General features: G+C 37.6%; 1 protein-coding gene across 6 annotated transcripts in view; it reads left to right on the forward strand.

Annotated features, from left to right (window-relative positions):
- Window positions 1-22435, forward strand: part of camta1b (calmodulin binding transcription activator 1b) — a 299937-nt gene that overhangs the window by 189771 nt on the left and 87731 nt on the right. For all 6 annotated transcript variants that reach the window (XM_016268238.1, XM_016268239.1, XM_016268240.1 and 3 more), the window contains exon 4: window positions 1545-1680. In XM_016268238.1, coding sequence (XP_016123724.1) covers window positions 1545-1680 — 136 coding nt within the window. The remainder of the gene's footprint in view (window positions 1-1544; window positions 1681-22435) is intronic.

Below are 22435 nucleotides of genomic sequence, written 5' to 3' on the forward strand. Positions count from 1 at the left end.
TCAATCGATACCACTTTCGTCTAGCAAAACTGACCATCTTTTGCACAATTGTAATCGACCAAATACATTTTTCTGTGTCAGCAATATATTCATCAACCTTAACAGACTGTCCAAATGTTTCATTGAGAAAATGATTCATTTCCTCCAAAGAATACAGCTCTCTCAGTCTGTTTAACCTGTCAAATCCTTCTCCATCTGACTCGTCATTGCAAACACGCTGCATACACAGTGTAAGATTCTCCTCCATGCTTTATCTTAAACGATACATCCAAAGACTGTCGGAGAATCCAAGAACATAAACACTTGCCTCCTAAGAGAGATTACATGTTTTAAATGGGCATCAATGCTCCATATACATTGAGCCGTGGTCCTTGTACAAGAAATGCAGTTTGGATTCTGACTTCATGTCCCTGTTGACTTTGACTAAAAAGTGTCAAAAAGTCTCAAACTAACTACAAACCAATGATCACATGCATCTCTCCCACACATTTGTTCTGATGGTTTCTGAGGCTGGCCTCAGCCTACACGCCGTGGCATATGCTGGCAGGCCACTTCTGCCTTCCACATTTGTTTTGGCAAACGGCACCCAGGAAACATTCCCATGGCATCAGTCGTCACAGCTGAAAAATGAGCAGAACCAGCCAGTGCACATGACAGAACCAATAAACAGTCATCGAACCAATTCCCATTACATATAGTCCCAAGACCGATTGTTTCTGTGTCAAACCAAGAAGTGTGTAGAGAAGAATTTTCTACAAACGCAGAGCCGGCAATAAACCTCCAGTATAAATGGGAACGGACGGGCCACATAAAGGGCCTCAATGTGATATTAATCCTGCTACTGCTGTGGTCTGGAAGGCACTCCGTCAAACTAACGTGTATTACTCCATCTCTGGTACAGTTATGATAATAATGAGCTGTAGGGTCCTCACATCAGCTCTGAGCAATAGAGGCTCTAGTCATTGGTGTGTTAAAGTATTTTATTATTACTGGAATTATGAATTATTTTGGGGGAAATCCTTTCTGCACTCATGAGTGTGTAAATTGAAGTAGGTTGGTTTACTCCGAATGCTCTATGCTGTAAAATATCCCTGTGCTACTAACTTAAGAGGTTGATGTGTGTATGTATATATATATATATACAGTATATATATACGTATATATATATATATATATTTTTTTATATATATATATATATATATATAATACAAATGCAATATAATACAAAATTGCTATTATTTTTTTAATATTTAATTTTGCCTTTAAATGTAAATGCCAGAAAAAGAGCCGTCTTTGATATCAGTCAGTCTTTGAAATGAAGAGTCTTACAGTCTGCCTTAATAATAATAATAATAATAATAATTTTGTTTTACTCTTCTGTATGCCTTACCTTATTTGTCTTTGGTTAAAAAAAAAACTTTCTAAATCACTACTTTTCATCTACGTTTAAGCATTTGTTTTCCCTCAAGAGCCTTTTTTGTGCTAAAACAAATCCACCTCCTGATAGCCGTGTCATCTAAACAGTCTCTTTCTCTCTGTCTCAGGCCGCAGAATGGGTCTATGATCCTCTACAACAGGAAGAAGGTGAAGTACAGAAAAGATGGGTACTGCTGGAAGAAGAGGAAAGATGGGAAAACCACACGGGAGGATCACATGAAGCTCAAAGTGCAGGGAGTCGAGGTGAGATGCGGTTCGCTCTTAGTAACGTGATATGATCATGATCTCTCCACACCGGGAAGCCTCATAGATGCACAGACTGTCAAACCTGTTTTTTGGAGATTACATCTGGCTTTAGTGTCAGCAAATGGATTGGAAATACAATGGTTGTTTCGAACAGGTTTCCTGTACATTCCATTGAAGAGAAAACTGGTGTCTATTTTTCAGAAATCCTTTGTTGGTTTAAGTGTATTCGTCATGTTAACTTGTGTGAGTGAGGATGTGTTTGTGTGTGTATGTCCATTGCACATGACCCCCCCCTCGTAGCACTGGCCGCGGCGCATCCCTGTGCGGATGACTCTAATGTATCAGCTCAGGCGTGGCCCCTTTAAATGAAGAACCGTAATGAAGCATGTCTCCGGTCCCCGCGTTCCCGCTCACTGACTCTAATGAAGAGAAATGTCAGCACATTGTCGATTTAGCGGCGTGATAGAACGAATGCACGGATGAGTGCAGGCTGGCTCCTCTGACGCTCTACCTGTATCGTTCACCTGAGCCGTGTGCCCTGATCTAACTGAGCTTTATGAGGCCAGTTAGAGACGGAGACAACGTTTAACATAAAACATTGCTGGCGTATTTAGCCTTTACAGGGATGGATTATGCAAAGATTACAGTCATGTAATCATCATGTCATTCCAAACCCTTGTGATGTTTATTTCTTCTATGAAACACAAAATGAGATGTTCAACATAATGTCCAGCCTGTTCTTTTCTATCCTGCTAAAGCTAATGGCAACTGGGGCTGTCAAAGTCAAAAATGACAAAAAAATAAACCAGCATAAAAGTATCATAAATCTTGTTCAATTGATGTATTCTGAGTCTTTTAAAATTGTCTCAATTGATTATGATATTCAAGAACCAATGATGTTTGCCTTGCCAAGTTTGAATATGAGCAAATGAGATTAAATGTGGACCTTGTCCTCTCTAGGGTTGGGTACCGAACTCTGTACTTTTAAGGGTACCGACTGAATTGCGTCGGTACTACCGAGTACCGATTCACGTTAAATCAATCGGTACCAAATTGTGGTACCTGAGAACGCATCTGGGCACATACACTACAGCAAGAGAAAGAGAGACCCTGTGACATGAGGTCACCCCTGCAACTCGTTCAAACTACACACAGGGCAAGCCCAAATGTTCTGAAGTGTGGTTACATTTCTAGGACCATAATGGTTTCTGCGAAAACGCGGACGGGATCATGGAGTCCATTCATAAAAACGTAATTTACTCTATATTTACTCAATTTTGGAGGAATAAATCAAAAGTAGGTCTGCCACTTAATTCGAATCGTGATATAAACTAGTGTCTGTGGATATTAAAATGCAAAAAGACGGTTTAAATGTGAATCCTGCATGTTCTGCTTGCCTCTGTATGTATGAATGGCGGAAACGCGAAGTACGAAATACTGAAGCACGCGTGACGCTCGTGGTGATTTCCGGCCTCTGCGTCTCACTATATGACGGCATGAACACAAAAACTTAATCTCCAGAGCTGCTGTGAGAGTCACTTCGTGAGAATTTTACCGTTTCATTTGAGAAAACTAACATCATCATACTGTATACACACAGAAACGTCATGGCAACCTGTCAAAATAAAACTACGGTTTAACATGTAACAGAAATATATTACTCTTGTATTACTTTTGTACAGTATAATGTACATCTTTAAATATTCCATTTTCGGATTTAATTTTTATCAAATTTAAAGAAAACAATTAAATGATCAAAATAAATATTACAACCAGATTAATCACTTAATTGTAGAAAAAAAATTAGTAATTATTAGCCTATTATAAAATGTTTTAAAGGAATATTCACACAATTTTTCTTCCATGTATTAATGTCAACAGTAAACCTCAGTTTGTTTGCCAAAAAATATAAGGGTTTAATTTTCATTTGATTTAAAATAAATGTTTAATGCCTTCATTTGATTTTCAGAAAAATGAAAACAAGAATTTCTGGGAGGAAAAAAATTCAGGTACCGATACCGGTACCGTACCGGTTAAAATGTGAACGGTACCCAACCCTAGTCCTCTCACAAAAATATTGTTTGTCTTCAGAAGAGTCTCTATACAATGAACAAGTTATATGGACTACTTTTATGGTACTTTTTTTGTATATTTTGGAGCTTAAATTCCCTTTGTTGTATTGAAGAGTTGGTTCTTTCAATTAATCATTCAAAAGAATTAGCAAGGACTTCTTTTATGATACTTTATTGTCCGTTTTGGAGCTTGAATGCCCCTCGTCACTATATACGTACTATTTGTTGTCTTGAAAAGAACAGAACCTTTCTTAATTCAGTCATCAAGAGTCATTGATTCATTAATTGAACCAGCTCACAAGAGTCATTTGTTCGAATGCTTGCACAAACAAATTACTCTCATGATTAATAAATCATTCAAAAAGATTCAATGATTCACTAAAGGTTACAGCTCATATGAGTCCTCTTTTTCAATGATTGTAAAACAAATTATCATTATCAGTTATGTCTTTTAATGAATCAATTGAAACAAGTTGTATGGACTTCTTTAATAGTACTCTTTTGTCCATTTTGGAGCTGGAATGACGTGAGGGTGAGTAAACATGACATGAATGATCATTTTTAAGCGAACAGTCTATTTAAAATGTCATTTCCAGTAAGATATAATGCTTCTAAAAAACAAATAAAAAATGAGCTGAATGAATCTGTCAAAATGATTCACTGATTCATTAACAAAACCAGCTCATAGGAGTCAATTGTTCACCTGTTTGTACAAACAAATGATTCTTATGGGCTGGTTCAACAAGAGGCACTGATATTCCAGAGTCAAAAAGATTCAAGAAACAAGGAAGTAGCTCATATCACTTCCATATTTGAATGTTTGTACAAACAAATTACTCTAATGGACAGGTTCCTTTAATGAATTGGTCAAAACGAGTTGTAAAAAAGGTGCTTTTTTCCATTTTGGAGCTTGAATGTCTGTGGTCACTGTATGCTTTTGTTGTTTTGAAAAGAGCAGCGTGAAAATACCCTCATGTCAGCTCAAACATTTATGGAGATGACAAAAAGATGACAAAATATTCTTTTAAGCGAACAATCCCTTTAAAACATAATTTCCAGGCAGATGTAATGCATAACATATAACAGTTCTGCCATTTAGTACAACACAAGCTAAGGAAATATGACAGGCATGAAATGTGTATTTGTCCGTCTGTGAAAAGCATTATTTGTGGTGCCGATCGCAGACTCCACTATAGAACATCCCTCTGGGCATTTTTCAATGCGGATCATTCCTCCAAATTTGTTTGACGCGTTGAAAACAGGGTAGAAAATGGGTGGACGGCTGATGTTGAATCAATAATCATACAAGATGTTTCTGTCTGGAGGGACGGCAGGTCTGAATGAACAACGACATTCTGACTGATGATCGTTTCATCTGCACTGGGCTAAAAGGACAATGGTGGCGAGTCTTTTTGGTTTGTTTTCTAGTTGGCTGGTTGCATAGTTAAATGTATTAGGATGTAAAATCCTAGACCAGGACTATTCCCAGAGATTCGTCCCTTTGGAATCTGCATTTTACTTTATATTGGGATACAGATATTTCAGGCCGTTTGTGTGTGTGTTCAACCAATAAGCACATTTCTTATTTCTGAATCCAATCAAGCGAAATAGGCATACATTAGGACTTAAATCAGATTCAAATGTGTTTTATTTAGCCTCTATGAGACAAGCGGAAACCTGCTCATCCACTGAGGGGATTTTGGCACAATGACACAAAATGCCCAAAAGCTTGAGAGAAATATAGAGTTCAAATGAAAAAGCTCTGCAGGGCATCTCTGCAGATTCTAAATGGGAAATATTATTCGATTGTAGCATATATTCCTCCTTGTTTTAGTCAAGCTTTTCTTACACTAAAAAATTTTTACATCTTCTTTCTGACCTTTAGATTTAAACAGCATATTTTGACTTACTACAGTTCTTTAAAAGCCCTGTTTGGACGGTATTTGTTTCTCATGTGGACATCTTTAAAAAATGTATTTACATGAAACCTCAGTGATAAAACTCATGGATTCGGATGCGAACCCAGGAACGCGCTGCTCACGTGGCCAGTTGCATGATTGTCTGCTGTAAATAAAATGTCATAGGCTTGGAACGATAAGAATAAATTCATATTTTATAATATCCTATTTATTATTTGTTTATTTAAATCTCCTGTTTAAAAATCGGAAGATAGATGCGCTATAGTTGATATAGGTATCCATAAAGCTGCTTGGTTTATATTTTTATGTATATAATTGTATATAATACATATTTTACACTTTTATTATATTCCTGTTGCTGCCATAATAATGACCCATTTCAAATGTTAATACGTGCTTTTCTTCTCTTTCTTCTTTTTGTTCTTAACAACTCACACTCAGTTATGAAATATTGTTTTTGAAACTACTTTCCAGCATTTCGGTATTAAATATGCATGGCAATTACAGCAAAGTGCAACAGTTACCGTATGATGTCGGAAGTGGTCAAAAAAGATTTAAACTGTGAATTTTGAATCGTTTTCTTCTTGTAAACTCAAAGATGTGGATTCGGATGGCAATTAAATTCCCACACCACCTTGGTGTTTGTCAAAAAACAGTAGGTAATTCGGCTGGGGATTTTTACGCAGGTGGTGGGAGAAAAATACCGACATTCTGGATTCAGACGACAATAAAATCACAGACTAACCCCCTGTAAATGTTGAAAATAGCTTACATGCCCAAGAGAAACAATTACCGTCCGAATCGGGCTTAAGACTAAATGCAGATGACTAACAAACAAATCACTCACACTCGCTTTTAATGAATCAATGAATCAAAAAGATCAAGAGAACCAGCTCACAAGAGTAATTTCATTGAATGTTTAAACAAACAAATTACTTGTACTGTATGAGCTGGTTCTTTGAAAAAAATCACTGAACCAGTTCAAAAGAGTCATTTGTTTGAATCATGCAAACAGATGACTCTTACTGTGTTGGTTCTACGGTTCTTTTAATGAAAGATTCACTCAAAAAGATTCACTGATGAGAGAACCAGCTCATAAAAGTCATTTGTTTGAATGTTTGTACAAACAAACATACTCAAACTATGCGCATTGACCTTTTATTATTCATTCATTCATTTGATATCTTTGTATTATTTGTCCTTTTATCCTATCGTATTTAATTCAGACTGCAAACTCACAATATACACTTGGTACTTGAACAGCAGTATCAGGTACCAGTTCACCAGAGCGCTTCTAAAGGGACAGAAATGAACCCCAAACCTGCCCCTGAGCTCTCCATCATAAGCCATTCCTGCCCTCTGGACACCAAACACATTAAAGCACTCTCTAGATCCCCACACTAGCTCTGTTTGCTCTGATAAAGAACTAAGCCATTTACCAGCATCCACCGGAGTCTCTAGTTACCTAGCGATGGCGGCAGAAGGCATGGGAGCGGTAGTCTCAGCGACAGAGAGGATAATTGCGGTAGTTAGGTAATTTCACTATTAAAGGAAACTAAGATGATGGAGCTGTGACTGAAGCCAGTGGGGATGTGATCTTGAATGTGTGTGTGCATCACCAAATCTCACCAAACCTATCAAGAACATGGCCAGAGCATATTTTATCTAAAAAAATATGTATTATAGTTATATTATAATTGTTTAAAATTATATTATAATTATAGAAATTATAGTTCAGAATATAATTTTCATAGGATAATGAAATTGAAGCCTATTTTTAAAGTCTATTTCTTATACAACAATTATATATTACAGTTATATGTTGTACTGCCATTAATTTATGTTGAATTTACTTAAAAACATTTTACACTAATACAGTAAAAAAAAATGGTTGCCAGGGTGTTGCTATGCAGGTTTTATAGTGTTCTGAGTGGTTGCCAGGGTGTTGCTATGCAGTTTCCAAAATGTTCTTGGTAGTTGTTATGTGGTTGTTAAGGGGTTCTGAGTGGTTGGTTGCTAGGGTGTTACTCTGTGCAGTTTCTAAGATGTTCTTGGTTTTTGCCAGGTTGTTGCTATGCAGTTGGTAATGTGTTCTGAGTGGTTGCTAAGGTGCTGTTGATAATCACTTTTATTTATCTGTGGTACGCAAAATGCGTAGAAAAGAAACTGTTCAGTCAATATTTACAGTTGCAATTTATTGTGCTTCACCTTGATTCTTTAATTGAGTGAAAAATTGCTCTAAAGTAATTGGAGAGCGTCTAACTGTGCTCATGACGTCAATCCAGTCATTCCAACATGACTTGAAAGCCAGAGCTAGACTGGCCAGAATCCAGCAGAAGCTGTTGTCCAGGCCTGTTGAGGGTGAAGTTTGAGTGGAGTGACGCAGCAGGTGTGTTTGTGATAGTACTGATCTCTCCACTCAAGGATTCTCTCCACACCCCTCCTCCTCGTCCTTACGATCCGCTCAAATGAATTTGGAACACACAGCAGGTAGACGTATCGAACCTCGAGTCCCTGGTGAGGAGGCTGGAGAAGAAATAAAGGCAGAAATCCAAAAAGAAACTTTGTGAATGAGTAAGACGATCGTGGGGGAGCCTCTGAGGAGAAAACTGAGAGAGCTTGTGAGGTGCAGAGCAGAAAAATAAATGCGTATGGATTATTGCTAGAGCTTCTGGGAGTTCCCGGAGCGGGAAAAGAAAAGATGGCTGCCAATGGTGCTGGAAGCTGTCAACTTGTGTTTGTCATCGAGTACCATCGCTCGCTAACTCTGTCTTGCTGACTTTCATATGCTTTTTGTGGACATGAAACAGCATATTGTACATTTGTCAAAGCTAATCTCACCCAGCTCAGGGAGCCAAAGTTTCTTGAAAAGAGGAACCGTTTTCCCAAATTATCCCAGCTGGTAGCTCAGGCGTGTTTCTTCATATCTTGTTTTTTTGTGATGTTTGAGCAGTGCTGCCATAAACACATTAAATTCTGTACTTTTCAAACTTTAATTTGATTGGGCTAAAAGTAGACACTAATTTGGAGGAATGTTTCTCTGCTACGTAAACCTAAAATGCTTAATCGTGAAACGGGTTTCTGTGATTGCACAGATATAATTAATTCACAAACACTGCTGTGTTTCTTTTTTTAAGACGAAATATGTCATGTAAGATGAGATGTAGCTCCTGGTTTCAGATAGCTGTCAATAGTTCTCAAGAGATTAGACTTATTGTCTTACTCAGCACTTTAGCTGTTAATAGAGTTGGGGTACTTGGCCTCGGGACTTGGACTCGGATTGCAATCATGAATGATTATGGACTCAGACAGACTCGGACTCTGACTTTATTGCATGCCAGGTGAAATAAGCCAGTTCTTTTAGAAAAGGCAAAGTTTAGCATCTCATTTTCAACATTGTTGTGCTTGCTTCACCTCAACCCACACTGTGCAAATGAATTATTCGATCTGAATGAAAAACTCAACAGGTAGGGATGAAATGGTTAGTCGACATTTTCGACAATGTCGACAATAAAAATTGTAAAGAAATATTTTTGTTGTTGAATCTCATAGTCGGTTGATCTCATATGACCTAATGTAAGGGCGTGCAATAACGCACTTTGACCAGTGTGGCGCTGTAAATCCGCCCTTCTGCATGCAATCCAATAAAAGAAGATACGCTTATGATAATATGTTGGAATGCAAACGAAGCCAAACCAGTAGAGTATGGGAATGTTTTACAAAAATAAAAACAAAAATCGCTATAATGTGTAAAAGCCCCGACATACTCACAACAAAGTTCTTTTTCGCTCTTTGTTTAGTGGTAAAAAGAAGTTCGATATAAGCAAGCAGTGGTTTACTGTTAGCGAACATCCTGACTCTGCTGAGAGCAGCGTTTAGATGAATATGGAAAAATATCCTGCGGCCTTTACTCTCAATGATAAAAATGAACACACAATAAGCATGACAGCGGTGAGAAAACAGCAGTTAAGAAAGCGTCTGATCATAGAAATGTGGATGTTTGCAGCAGCTTTGCAATCAGCACTCCAGTAAAGTCACATCACGTTTAATTAATGCTTTATGCAAAAGACAGCTTTGAAGTAAGCAGCTTTACAGTAGTAAACATGAAAAAAAACAGGGTTAATTGGTTCACTTTCAGTTAGAATTACAACTTGATTTTCTATTATAAAGCAGCTCCATTTGTTTATGATTATGTATAGAATATGTATCTCAATGTTCTAACGAATTGCAAAAGCCATACTGACTAACAATTGATCTGAAGTCAGTGGGCCGACTATTTGAGGTCTGTTTGATGGGTGTCTGCATTCCTCCCTGCTTTAACCCAACAGGAAGCTACTATAGATTATTTATCTGTGCTCGAAGGACTACGTGGCTCCTGCATTATTCACAGTGTAAAAGCAAGAGAGGCAATTTAGTCCAGCGTTATGTTCAATAAGCACAGCATCAATCCCCAGCCGTGACGCAGGGCTCCGGTCCGGGCAGCGGAGGAGGTCGGAGACGTATAAAGTTGCCTTGTGTGCTTTCTGCTTCTATCTCCGGCTGTAAGTCTGATAAGACGGACCGCAGCAAGTGTGGTTTCCCGTGCAAAAAGATGCAATCATATCAGGCTCACCTGGGATAATCGAGGGTGGGGAAATAATATTTTATTCAATCAATGAGGGTCAGTGTTCTGTGATGAACTGTTGTGATCTCCCCATCATGCTTCGCTCTTCCGCTCACCTTTGAATACAGTGTGTTTTCGTTGTTTCTCAGACCACATATAATATTCTTGCTGAATAATCCATTTTAGGCCCACATGGAGGATGGGTTTACATGCATGCAAACTCTGCACACAGACACACACTCACCTATATATAAATATATATGTGTACTCACACACACTGATAGAGGCGATGCCTTGAGACCCAATCGATATGCCTCTCTTTCCTGCAAAGGCTGAAGGAGCCATTGAGATCATTCTTGGCTCGTGGCCACAAGCTCTTTTATCCTTCAAAGTGTGTGTGTGTGTGTGTGTGTGTGTGTGGCCTTCCATTCATGATGTTGTGGTGTGTGCCATGTCTGTGTTTTATAGAGTTTGTGTACTGTGTGTTGTGAATGTTGTGTGTGTCTATGACTCAGTGTATGAAATGGAGAGAAAGCCCATATACGTTATCGCTGTATCCTCTAAAAGAGCAACTGATACAGTCATTTCCCCTCTATATACCATGAGCATCGTTTATACTTCATAGAGGTTAAAGAAACAGGGGTTGTGTTATTATTTTGTTATATTTGGTTATTTTGTTTGTCTCATTTTAGATTACATCATAAAATAAAATATAAAATACCTAATTTTAAATAAAAATACCATTAGAGCTTTATAGACACACACACACACACACACTATATATATATATATGTGTGTGTGTGTGTGTGTGTATATGTATAAAATGTCAACTAAATTATTTATATAATTTTAATCAAATGTTTATCTTTAATAATTAAAATTTTTAAATTAAATTTTTCTCGTAATTAAATATTTTAAGTCCAAATATTGTAGTTAACAAAAGTGCTATATATTTTATTTCTATTTTATAGCTATGTATTCACATATTTATAGTTATTTATACAAATAGTTCTGTGCACTATACTTTTAGTAAAATATTTTATATCCTTAAGTTCACACAACTTTTTTATAAAACAGACATCACTGATGTAATGATTAATTACAGTTCAGTGTCAGATTTAGGTTCAGTAACCACTTTGAATGATTCACTGATTTCATTGAGTGAAGGATTTGACAGACTGTTTCAAATGAAAGTGGCTATTTGAATTAAAGGCCAGGACACACCAAGCTCGGTCGGCCATCATCGGGCCATCGATGAGCATCTGTTGGGCTAGTTTTTTTGGAGTGTTCCGCATGTCAGCTCTTACCGGAAAGCGTTTGCCCAATTCGTGTTGAGTCAGTGTCTGGGCCATTGGTGAGAGATAGAACTCTGGTTGGATGTTCAGTTCAGTGAATGATAATTAAAGCAGAAGTGATGAAAACGAGCAAGTAAATCAATACGACACCAGATGCAGTCGATGCGAGGTGACAACACCATCGTCTTTCGTTGCTGCTAGTTCTTTGAAGTCGCCTTGGTGTGTCCCGACCTTAAAAGAACTGGCTCATGAGAGTCATTTGTGAATTGCATTAAACTTTTGATTCTATTAAAGAAGTGGCTCATAAGAATCATCTGTTTGTGAATTGGATTGCAATGCTGTGGCAACCACACAAGAACCAACTTTAGCATCATATGAACCACTCACATGTTCTTTTAAAATGTAAAAATCCAGTTTAAAAAAATACTGTTTCGCAGCACGTCTTTTTGATTTGATGTCCATATGTTTCCCATAGAGTTTTTCTTCTAGACAAACACGTGACTCATTGATTCAGAGCGTCTAACAAGCCTTTCCTACAGAGCAGCAAATTGAGTCGCTTTTCACTTTGTGTTTTTTGTGGCATGACAGGCAGGTTACGCTTGCATGCGGCTGCTAATACCCTCCCGAACATGTACGGTTGATCCGTGGACCCGACCGAGTAAACACACTAAACGCTCATAAACACATGCCATGCTGACTCATTCAGCCAGACATCTGAAGTGAAACACAAAAACTGAATTACGTTCTCAATCCAGAGTGTCCTTTCAATGCGTAAATCTCAGAAGAGAAACACGCAGCTCATGCAAGTGCGCAAAATACAGTCTCTAGAGAAATGAAGAAGAAAACAGAGAGAGGGAAAGGAATTAAGCAGGAAGGCATTCAGGGTTGTGCTGTGTTGTGAATTTGAACTCCATTCCGAAACCTAGTGAGCTGCCTTGCTGTCAACTGCCTAAAAAGGTTGCTGACTTCTAAGGGAGCATCTTAACTCACAAGTGACAATTTGGAACACTCCACAGACAGCATCTATCATGCAATACTAGCACTTACTATGTGAAAGACTGAAATGAAATAGAGTTTTCCATTAACATGTCGCTAAGCTAATGGTGTGATGATTTAATAAGCATACAGATACACAGCACATAAAAATGTTTGGTAAGTTAGACCATTTTATCGAAAACTTTTTTGTTACAGAATTAATGTATATTTATAATCAATATTTATCTTTTTTTCCCTCAACATAATGGAATGCCTTATAGGATTGATTTTTTTTAATGGAGCTTTAGTCATGGTTAAGTGTAAAAATAAATACATACATGCATAAATAATAATAATAATTATAATACATTTTATTTAAAGTGCACTTTTTTCATACCCAAAGTACTACAGTACAAGAAATACTATAATAATAAAAACAATTATTAATAATAATAATAACTACAAAACTACATAAATACACAACATAGTACAAAAAATATTGAATAACTCAAACACTATTATAAAGAATAAGTCAAACGAATCGATAAACGATGTAGTCAGATTATATTCATAATATGCCTTTTATGATACTGTTAATATAAAATAAATAAATAACACTAATTTGCATTCAAATGTTACAATATGAGGCAAATAGATCTTGTAAAAGTAGATGATTTGATGTGGTGATGCACTTGTTTTTATTTTATTTTTTTTATTTAGTCTTTTTTTTTTTCAATTTTATTGCTTTTATAAAATGACAGCAACAGCAATATGGTACAAGGCATTTATTTGCTCAAATTCATATTCAGAATAAACAGTTGTCACCAAATAGAATAGTCAGTTAGGTTCTCTCCCTCTGTGTGTGTGTGTGTGTGTATGTGTGTGTGTGTGTGTGTGTGTACGTGTTTTTGTGACAAATGAGGACATAAATTTGTATAATGACAAAGGTATGACATAGGTATTACAAGGAGAAGGTGACTTTTCAGGACATTACCCCATGTCCCCACTTTTCAAAACGCTTATAAATCACACAGAATGGAGTGTATTGAAAATCTGAAATAGCACAAAGTCTCCTGTGAGGGGTAGGTTTAGGGGACGGTCTGTAAAACCATTGCGCCTATGGGATGTCCCCACTTTTCACAAATGTAAACCTGTGTGTGTGTGTGTGTGTGTGTGTGTGTGTGTGTATACGTGTGGGAGAGGATTTTTGACTGATTCAGAACCAATACAGTAACACTTCTCGTTCAATCACAATTCGGACTTATTATAATGTGTAATTTAACACTGATGTGTTGTCCAATCAACATCTAGTATCAAAACTATCAATTTTATGTGTTTAAACATGATGTGAGGCCAGTCAGGAAGAAGAGAGAAGCTCAAGTGGAAGATACACGGCCTTAGGCAAACAGAAAACAATTGTTTCACTTCCACCCGTAACCTATTTCACCTTTAAACAGCAGATCTCTTTCACTCAATTAATTTCCGCACATTGGCTGTGGAGTGCAGTGGAAAAGGCCTTTTATTTCAGAATTTTTTTCCACTTTCTGTTTTCCTACTCTGGTTTTGTTTACATGCCACTGTTTGTTTTTTATTCTCTTCTGTTATGAGGACTTGTGGACTTCACACATTGAAAACACATGGAGGCGGATTCACTAAACAATCAAATGATGGAGAAGAGCGTTAGAACTGACCATGTGTCCAGACCTGCCACGAGGAGCTTTTCTGACACCTTAAAGAGCCAGTAATATGTATCGTTTCTTTAGCATGGAAGCTTGTTTCTGCCACTGAATTAAAAAAAAAAAAAAGGTAATTGTATGCTGTCAGGTCAATTCTGAGCAAGTTTATGAGTTTATATTTTGCAATTATGAGTTACAAAGTCAGAATTGCGTGATGTAAACTCACAATTCTGAGAAATATTGTAAGAATTGTGAGATATAATAAGATATAATTATTTATAATAATACAAAATTTCACGCAATTGAGAGGTTATATCAACAGATATGTCTGTGAACGCTGCAAACATGTGTTATAAATAGAAACTCGAATTTGGCGAATTTGACTCCATTGGCTCGTCCTGCTCTATGAGTCACTTGGTTGCGCTGCTCTACTAGTCCTCTGATTCAGGGGTCAATAGGTCAACTGCGGGCAGCCCACCCGGCAACCTCTTGTCAATCTCTGTTGTTATGGTAACAGTGATGCTTCAGGTAGAGCAGACGTGTGATTATCCGCGAACAGGTTTTCCCAGCTGAACTCCTACAGTCTTCTTACACGATATGGAAGAGAAAATTGTCCTGAGATGAGCACGGACAAGTGATTCACTGGCAGCCAGTGACTCATCACCACTGTTCTTTTATTCGTCAGTGTCCAGTCATCATGACAGTGGGCTGTTTTTATGTTCTCTCTTAAGTCGCTTGGGTATATTTGTAGCAATAGCCAAAAATACATTGTATGGGTCAAAATTATCGATTTGTCTTTTATGCCAAAAATCATTAGGACATTAAGTAAAGATCATGTTCCATGAAGATATTTTGTACATTTCCTACCGTAAATATATCAAAACTTAATTTTTGATTAGTAATATGCATTGCTAAGAACTTCATTTGGACAACTTTAAAGGCGATTTTCTCAATATTTAGATTTTTTTGCACCCTCAGATTCCAGATTTTCAAATAGTTGTATCTCGGCCAAATATTGTCCTATCATAACAAACCATACATCAATGGAAAGCTTATTTATTCAGCTTTCGTGTGATGTATAAATCTCAGTTTCAAAAATTTATACTTATGACTGGTTTTGTTGTCCAGGATCACATTTAATAATTATTATTATTATTATTATTATCATTATTATTATTATTTAAAATGTTGTATTTAGTCATTATAAATGCTCTATATATATTAATTTTACAATATGTATTTATTAATTATAATAATTATATAATAGTATGAACTAATAATATTACTTATAATTTAATAATATCACATGGTGATGATGATGATGATGATGATGATTATTATTATTTAATATTATAATGTTAATTATTATTAATTATTAATATTAAAATAAAATCTAAAATAAATTAAATTAAATTCTTCAATCCTCTCATTTAGTCTTTTGTATATAAATATGGGATTGGTGAGGTACATATAAGTGTCAGTGTTGTCTGATTTCTGTAAGCCCAATATAGAGTCCAAGGAGCCCGTCTTGAATTTCTGCCCAGAATGAGATGAAGCAACTAGTCCAGTAGTCCAGACCGCTGTTTCATTTCCAGGGTCTTACACTGCCAAAAATGATTAGGAACGAGAAATGACACCAGACCAAGAGTCTGCTGGGAAATATGGCCATGCTATTATATCAAACATGTCTTAATGTAATGACAAGTGATGACTTGATTTACCCATTCAGTGGTTAGGCTAGTCTTTCAGAACCAGTTTGTATGTTTTTGAGCTACAGTATCGTATCGTCATATATTCAAGACAAAGATAATGAAGCACTCTGGTTAATTCCTAGTGTCTCTTATCATCCGTTCTGAGCTCGACCACAACCACTGACTTCAGTTCATAACGGCCTCCTCCTCTTCCTCCAGTTCAACATCTGTTTGTTAGCTGATGACTTGAGAGTTTGAACGTAACAAAGTGTCTCTCTCTGCTCTAATTAAGCACATTTTAGCAGGACGCTGGCCTGGTGGCGCTCTCCACGTTCCCTTGAACAGCTCGCAGACAGCGCAGACTTCCCTCCTCTGAGCTCTGAGTTTGCATAATTACCCAGGTAATTGTGGAGTAATTGGCACCTTCACCTGCTCCCAAGACGCGCCAGCATTGTTTTATCAACAGTTGAGAGAGAGAGAGAGAGATGCTTTCTAAAGAAAGAGGGTAGAAAGTTGGCCGCCCGAGGGACAGTTACCCCTTCGTTATGAATGGAAATGTATGGAAATGCACTCTGCCCGCCGCTAAAAAGAAAAAAGACAAGAGCGAAAGGAGAAAGCTGGGAATGCAGATGGAAGGAGAAGTTGAAAAGCAGGGAGTGAATAAGTAAATAAACAAAAGACAAAGAAGTGTGTGACTGAGACACTGAGAGAGAAGAGAAGAGAGATCATGTCTGTCTCCAGAGGAGAAAACGAGGTGTCAGCCTTTGTTTTTCTCTCACTGTCTGTCGCTCTTTCTTGCTGTGAGGCTGTAGAGGAGAAGAGAGTATTTGGTTAAAGCTTGGTGTATTAGTCATTCTGGGCTTCTGCGCCAGCAGCGCACCTCTAAATGAAGTTTCTGTCATTTACTCACTCTCATGTATTTTCCTTCTTCCATGGAACACAAAAAAATGAGATACGCTAGAACCTTTGACATTATTGATGTGGTTTGCAAGCGAGCTTTCCAGTGAGTAATGACTTTTCATTTCCCATGTAGCCTCATAAAATGTATATTAGGGCTGCACGATTTGGAGAAAAAATCGAATTGCGATTTTTCTGATCAAAACTGCGATTTGCGATTTAAAATGCGATTTACTACTATTTCATAAAAGAGCTACAAGTTTGTTGTGGTGGTTTTAACAGCACCAAAGAAATAACTAGCATCATCACAAACTATGCTACACTGTTACACTGTTTATTTAAAACCTCAAACACTGTGGTCATTTTTTTTATAAAGTTGTCATGATGCAAACATCTGTCATGACAAATTAAGAAAATAACTGCAGTATCTTAATTAAAGTTAAATTAATAATTATATATAAAATCTTACTTGGGAACAATTTGTTGGGAAGTTGAACTGCTGCTCCCGCTCGCGCTTATCTTTTCCAAATGGCGTTATTTGCTGGTTCAGTCAGCACGTGCAGTGTTAAAATACCCCCTATTGGTTAGACTCTGCATCAAAGTAAAATGCGCGTGAAGCAAACTGTCAAAAACTACGTAGATGCTTGTTACATATTTGATAGTCCTTCATCGAAATAATCGCAGCTCTTGCGATCTGAAAATCGCACCCTTTCAAATCGCGATTTCGGTTTACAAACGATTAATCATGCAGGCCTAATGTATATTTTTACATTTATTGGATTTTTTTGGAGCTCAACAGACCTAGACCACATTATAGGAAAGAGCTCTGGACATTATGGAATTTATTTTTTTTTGTGTTCCACTGAAGAAAGAAAGTTATATGAGTTTGGAAAGACATTAACAGTGAACTGTTCCTTTAAAGTCAACATGAAATAGCATTCAGAAGCACTACCTAATATACACTACCAAGTTTGGATTTTTTTATTTTTTATGTTTTTGTCTTTTAGGCTCACAAAGGCTGCATTTATTTTATCAAAAATAAAGTAAAATTCTTGTGAAATATTATTACATTTTAAAATGACTGTTTTCTATTTGAATATATTTTTTAAATAATTTATTTCTGTGACCAAAACTTTAATTTTCATTTCTTATTTTTATCAGTGTTGAAAACACTGCTTAAAATATTTTTGTGGAAACCGTGATACATTTATTTTCAGGATGCTGTGATGAATAGAAAGTTTAAAACAACCGCAGTTATTAGAAATGGAAATCTTTTGTAAAGTTATAAATGAGTTTACTTTCACTTTTCGTTAACTGAATGCATCCTTGCTGAATAAAATTACGGTAGTGTAACTAGAATATGAGGAAGAGTTACAGAGCTTTCATGGTAACAGCTGATCTAGTTTTTTGGAGTGGCAATGGAGAGATGCAGAGATGTTAAATGATCGTGGAGTTCTCATGACTCTTACCAGTCCAGATGGAGTGACACCTTGAGCCTTGTTCTTGTGTGCTTCACATTTACAGCATAAACAACGCAAACACCTCCTACACAGCAGCCTCGACACTCATTGTGCATCAACACTTGAAGATGTTTCAACAAACTGCAATGCAAGTTTGCGCAAAGGTTGACTCATGCGTCATTCGTAGAACCTACAGAGCAGAATCCTAGCTATAATTGAATGAGCTATCGTGTATTCATGACTTGCGCTTCAGCAGATTTACATGAAACGTGGTTTATGGCCAAACTAATAGGACGGCACACATATAGGAGGAGCGCGGCGAAGGACGCAGGATTTCACCGTCAAGGTCGTTACTCATATTAACTGCAGCTGATTCGTTTGCAACATCCGACAGAATTATAGAGTGAGGCGTAATCTGAGAGAGCCCACTTCTCCGCAGCTGCTCGTTACATCCCGCCGATACACACAGGAGGCGACAGACACACACAGGCTCTCGCATCTGGAGAATCGCTGCTGTCTGGTTGTGGCACAGCAGCATCTGCTGGTGAAAGAGTCGCACAGGCTTGAATTCCCTCAGTGAGGCGGGTTTTGCATCCTTATTCCACACGAGCACAAATATATCCCTCTACTTTTGACTTGTAATGCTCATCCACATTCACACACATCAGCGGGTCCACCGAGGTTCATCCTCGCTAACCGTCTTGGTTCCGCCGTGACCAGGTTTTTGCGGAGGACGGCTGCGCTCCCACAGCCCTGCGGGGGTAATGAGAGGAAATCCTCCCTGTTGAATTGATTCCCAAGCTGAGATGAATAGGGCAAAACTGCCTTATCCAGCACGTCTGGCAGCGAGTTGTCATGTGGAACGCAAAGGTGAGGATTTGGAGTGGTTGGGGCAAACGTGCACATTTATTTGAGGTGCAGTTTGGCTGTGATGGGATTATTTTGCAAGCCGAAATTAAAGTGTTGTTAAATGCAAGCTGAGGAAGGTGGTGTAAATCATTCGTAAAAGGCAGATTCATGCATTCATGATCAGGTTCGTATGTATTTGAGTACAGTGGTTCGGTAGTGCTGGAATTAATTCCACCATTCACAATTTAATTGAGATTGCCTTTTAAAATTCCAGTTCAGTTCAAGCAAACAGGATGCGTAATTGCAATTTGAATGTAGATTTAAAAAAAATTTAATTGCGTTTCTATGACTTTCCAAAAGAATTAAAAACAAAATTGTGAGCTTGAGCACACTGGTCAGAAGAGAGAAAGATGTCAAATTTGCCATCACTCCCTCAGGCGTTGTATTAAAAACACTCACATAGCAGCGTTAACTAGTTTTCTGCTATTTAATGCCAAGGTAATATTAATAAACCACAAAGTATAGAGTCTAAATGTACAAAAATGAAAATATAGAAAAAAACTTTGCTAGATTTATGATGTTTCGTCTGCTCGCTCTGAGGCGCAAGTAATTTATTATATATGAAAATTATTACATTCAGTGGCTTCTCCTACTTTTCTTAGTGATATTTAGAGCCAGTGTATCAGGAAGTGATGATTTTATTCTCTTTGACTCGTTGGATGGAAACGGTGCTTATTCACAAATGTTTCATTCGATATTCCAATTTTGCACATAAGTTAAATTCGCAATTTTGGATGGAAACCCGGCTACTGACAACACGCCCACAGACAAGACAGAGTAGGTTGCCTTTGAAACAAAGTCTCAGCTCTCAAATTTTGTCATTTTTTAAGAAATTCAAACAATAAATACAATTTTGTGTCGTGAAAGATCACTGTAGCGTCTCAGTTCAAGCGGCACATGAACCGATCATCTCTTTCTTTTTACTAGTTATAGCACAAAATAAACATGAGTGAACATCAGAAGGTATCTTGTTCCAACTGCAGAAAGACGTCAATATCATTTTTCAAGCTCAAGTCAACCAACGTTAATCTACTCTCCTACCTGGTTTGTTTATCGGACAAAAGTTTGTCGGCAGATTCGGCGTTATGATTGGTCAGATCGCCTGTCAATCAAGCTCCTGGCAAAGGGTGAATTCAGTATATTCCTCTTCCACTTCAAATTTCAATTCAACTTCCTGTGTAGGGTGTGGCCAATTCGATTCAAATTCACAAGTGTAAACTAAAAGGAAGTCAGTACTTCAGTTCTGAATGTAGCACAGCCCTTCTATGAGTGATTATTGTTGTTACTGTTCCATCAATGCCATTGAGTCTTATTCGCTCACCGATTATATCAATAACACTTTTTATTTTTAAATAGTTAAAATAGCGTAGCCACTGGGCTTCATTCATGAAGCACATGCAAAAGAAATGTAAGAAATGGATAGATTGAGAACTAAAAGGAAGTCAGTACTTCAGTTCTGAATGTAGCACAGCCCTTCTATGAGTGATTATTGTTGTTAATAATCACTGTTCCATCAATGCCATTGAGTCTTATTCGCTCACCGATTATATCAATAACACTTTTTATTTTTAAATAGTTAAAATAGCGTAGCCACTGGGCTTCATTCATGAAGCACATGCAAAAGAAATGTAAGAAATGGATAGATTGATGCTTTCATGGTAACTGCTGAACTATAGTGTTTATTGGAGTGGCAATCATTGGTAAACAATCTGTTTGTGTTACATGGACCCATTGTCTGAGTTTTCGTCCAAACTTTAATCAGCAATATGAGGATGGTAATTACCCAGAATTCTTCACCGTTGGCCTGCAGGTTTGGCCACAACTTCCGGCCACTGGCCGACCGACTGCGAACTTCAGCTGTGTCTGACGAAATTTTGAAAAGGCCAGCACATTTGTGTTAGGAAAGAGAGAGTGCCTGACCTTTCAGAAAGACGATACCTGTTTCCCTATTCTCTCCATTTTCGCACTCGTTCTCTCTCATGTTTTCTCTCTCTCTCTCTCGCTCTGCTAACATCACACCCGCCTGCCGTAGAAATTCAATCTCGTTTTGAACATGCTTCGATTGGAGCTGCACTTGATGTATCTCCAGTCGCCAAACAAGAGCGAGTGTCTCGCTGTTTGTATTTCCAGTGCGATTCATTTACCGTGTCATGTTACGCCGTCCCTTTTTATGCTAATGCACTTGTCACAGTCTATTTTAGCTCTGACGTTGGCATTTGTTTTGCGTCGGCCCCATTTTCGCGAATGCACAAGTTTTGCATTCAGATCTGAAGTGCTTTCTATCGCCTTCGGAAGAAATGGCAGTTGAAAAGGCATTTGGATAGCTCATAAAGGGTGGAATATGTAATGCGTGTAGTTTTTCTTCCTCTCCCTCCCCCTTCTGTCTCTCGCTTGCTTGAAACCCATCCAATTGGCTTGGCGGTAATTGAATCTTAGCCGTCTGGCCCAGAAAGGCAGCGTGCAGGAGTTTAGCTCTGTTGTCCCATTTTGCTCTCATGATGTGTGTGCACCTGCGCTTCTGGTGCGCTGGGACTCGAAGCGAGGGCTCGTGGGATAGATTGTCCTTATGGACGCCGGGCTGTGGTCATCGTAGATGGATTATTGTAGCATACTATCAGACGAGTCCTACAAAACCATATCATCCGTGTTGTATTAGTCTGTCTGCTGTACTGTGAAGTTCCTGTCACCTTATTTAAAGGAATAATTCATCATTTACTCAGCCTCGCATCTTAAACCCGCATGACTTTCTTACATAAAACAAAAAAGAATGAGGACTGAGGCTCCAGAAATGCAAAAAAAGTACCATGAAAGTAGTTCATGCAACTTGCTGCATGCTAAATCTTCTGAAGACATATGATAGCTTTATGTGAGCAGTTTTCTGAAGTTCAGATGTGTTGTTGTTTACTCGTAATTGTCACTAATCTCATTTGTGCTGACGTTTTATGTCAGTAATATCAGATGTCATCAGCTCTCATGTATCTTGTGGCACTATGATTGAACTAACAGAAGAGGTTTTCTTAATGGTTTTCTTTATTATGTGTTTCTTTGTGAAGAACATCATTTGTTCAACAGTTTGGGTTCGGTAAAATTTTATGTTTTTGAAAGAAGTCTCTTATGCTCACAAAGTCTGCATTTATTTTGTCAAAACAAATTCAATTAAAAGTAGATATTATTACAGTTTCAAGTAACCGTTTTCTATTGTAATATATTTTAAAATGTAATTTATTCCTCTGATGCAATGCTGAATTTTCAGCA

Source organism: Sinocyclocheilus grahami, unplaced genomic scaffold, assembly GCF_001515645.1.
Source record: "Sinocyclocheilus grahami isolate Dianchi unplaced genomic scaffold, SAMN03320097.WGS_v1.1 scaffold44.1, whole genome shotgun sequence".
In the NCBI taxonomy this organism is placed as follows: Eukaryota; Metazoa; Chordata; class Actinopteri; order Cypriniformes; family Cyprinidae; genus Sinocyclocheilus; species Sinocyclocheilus grahami.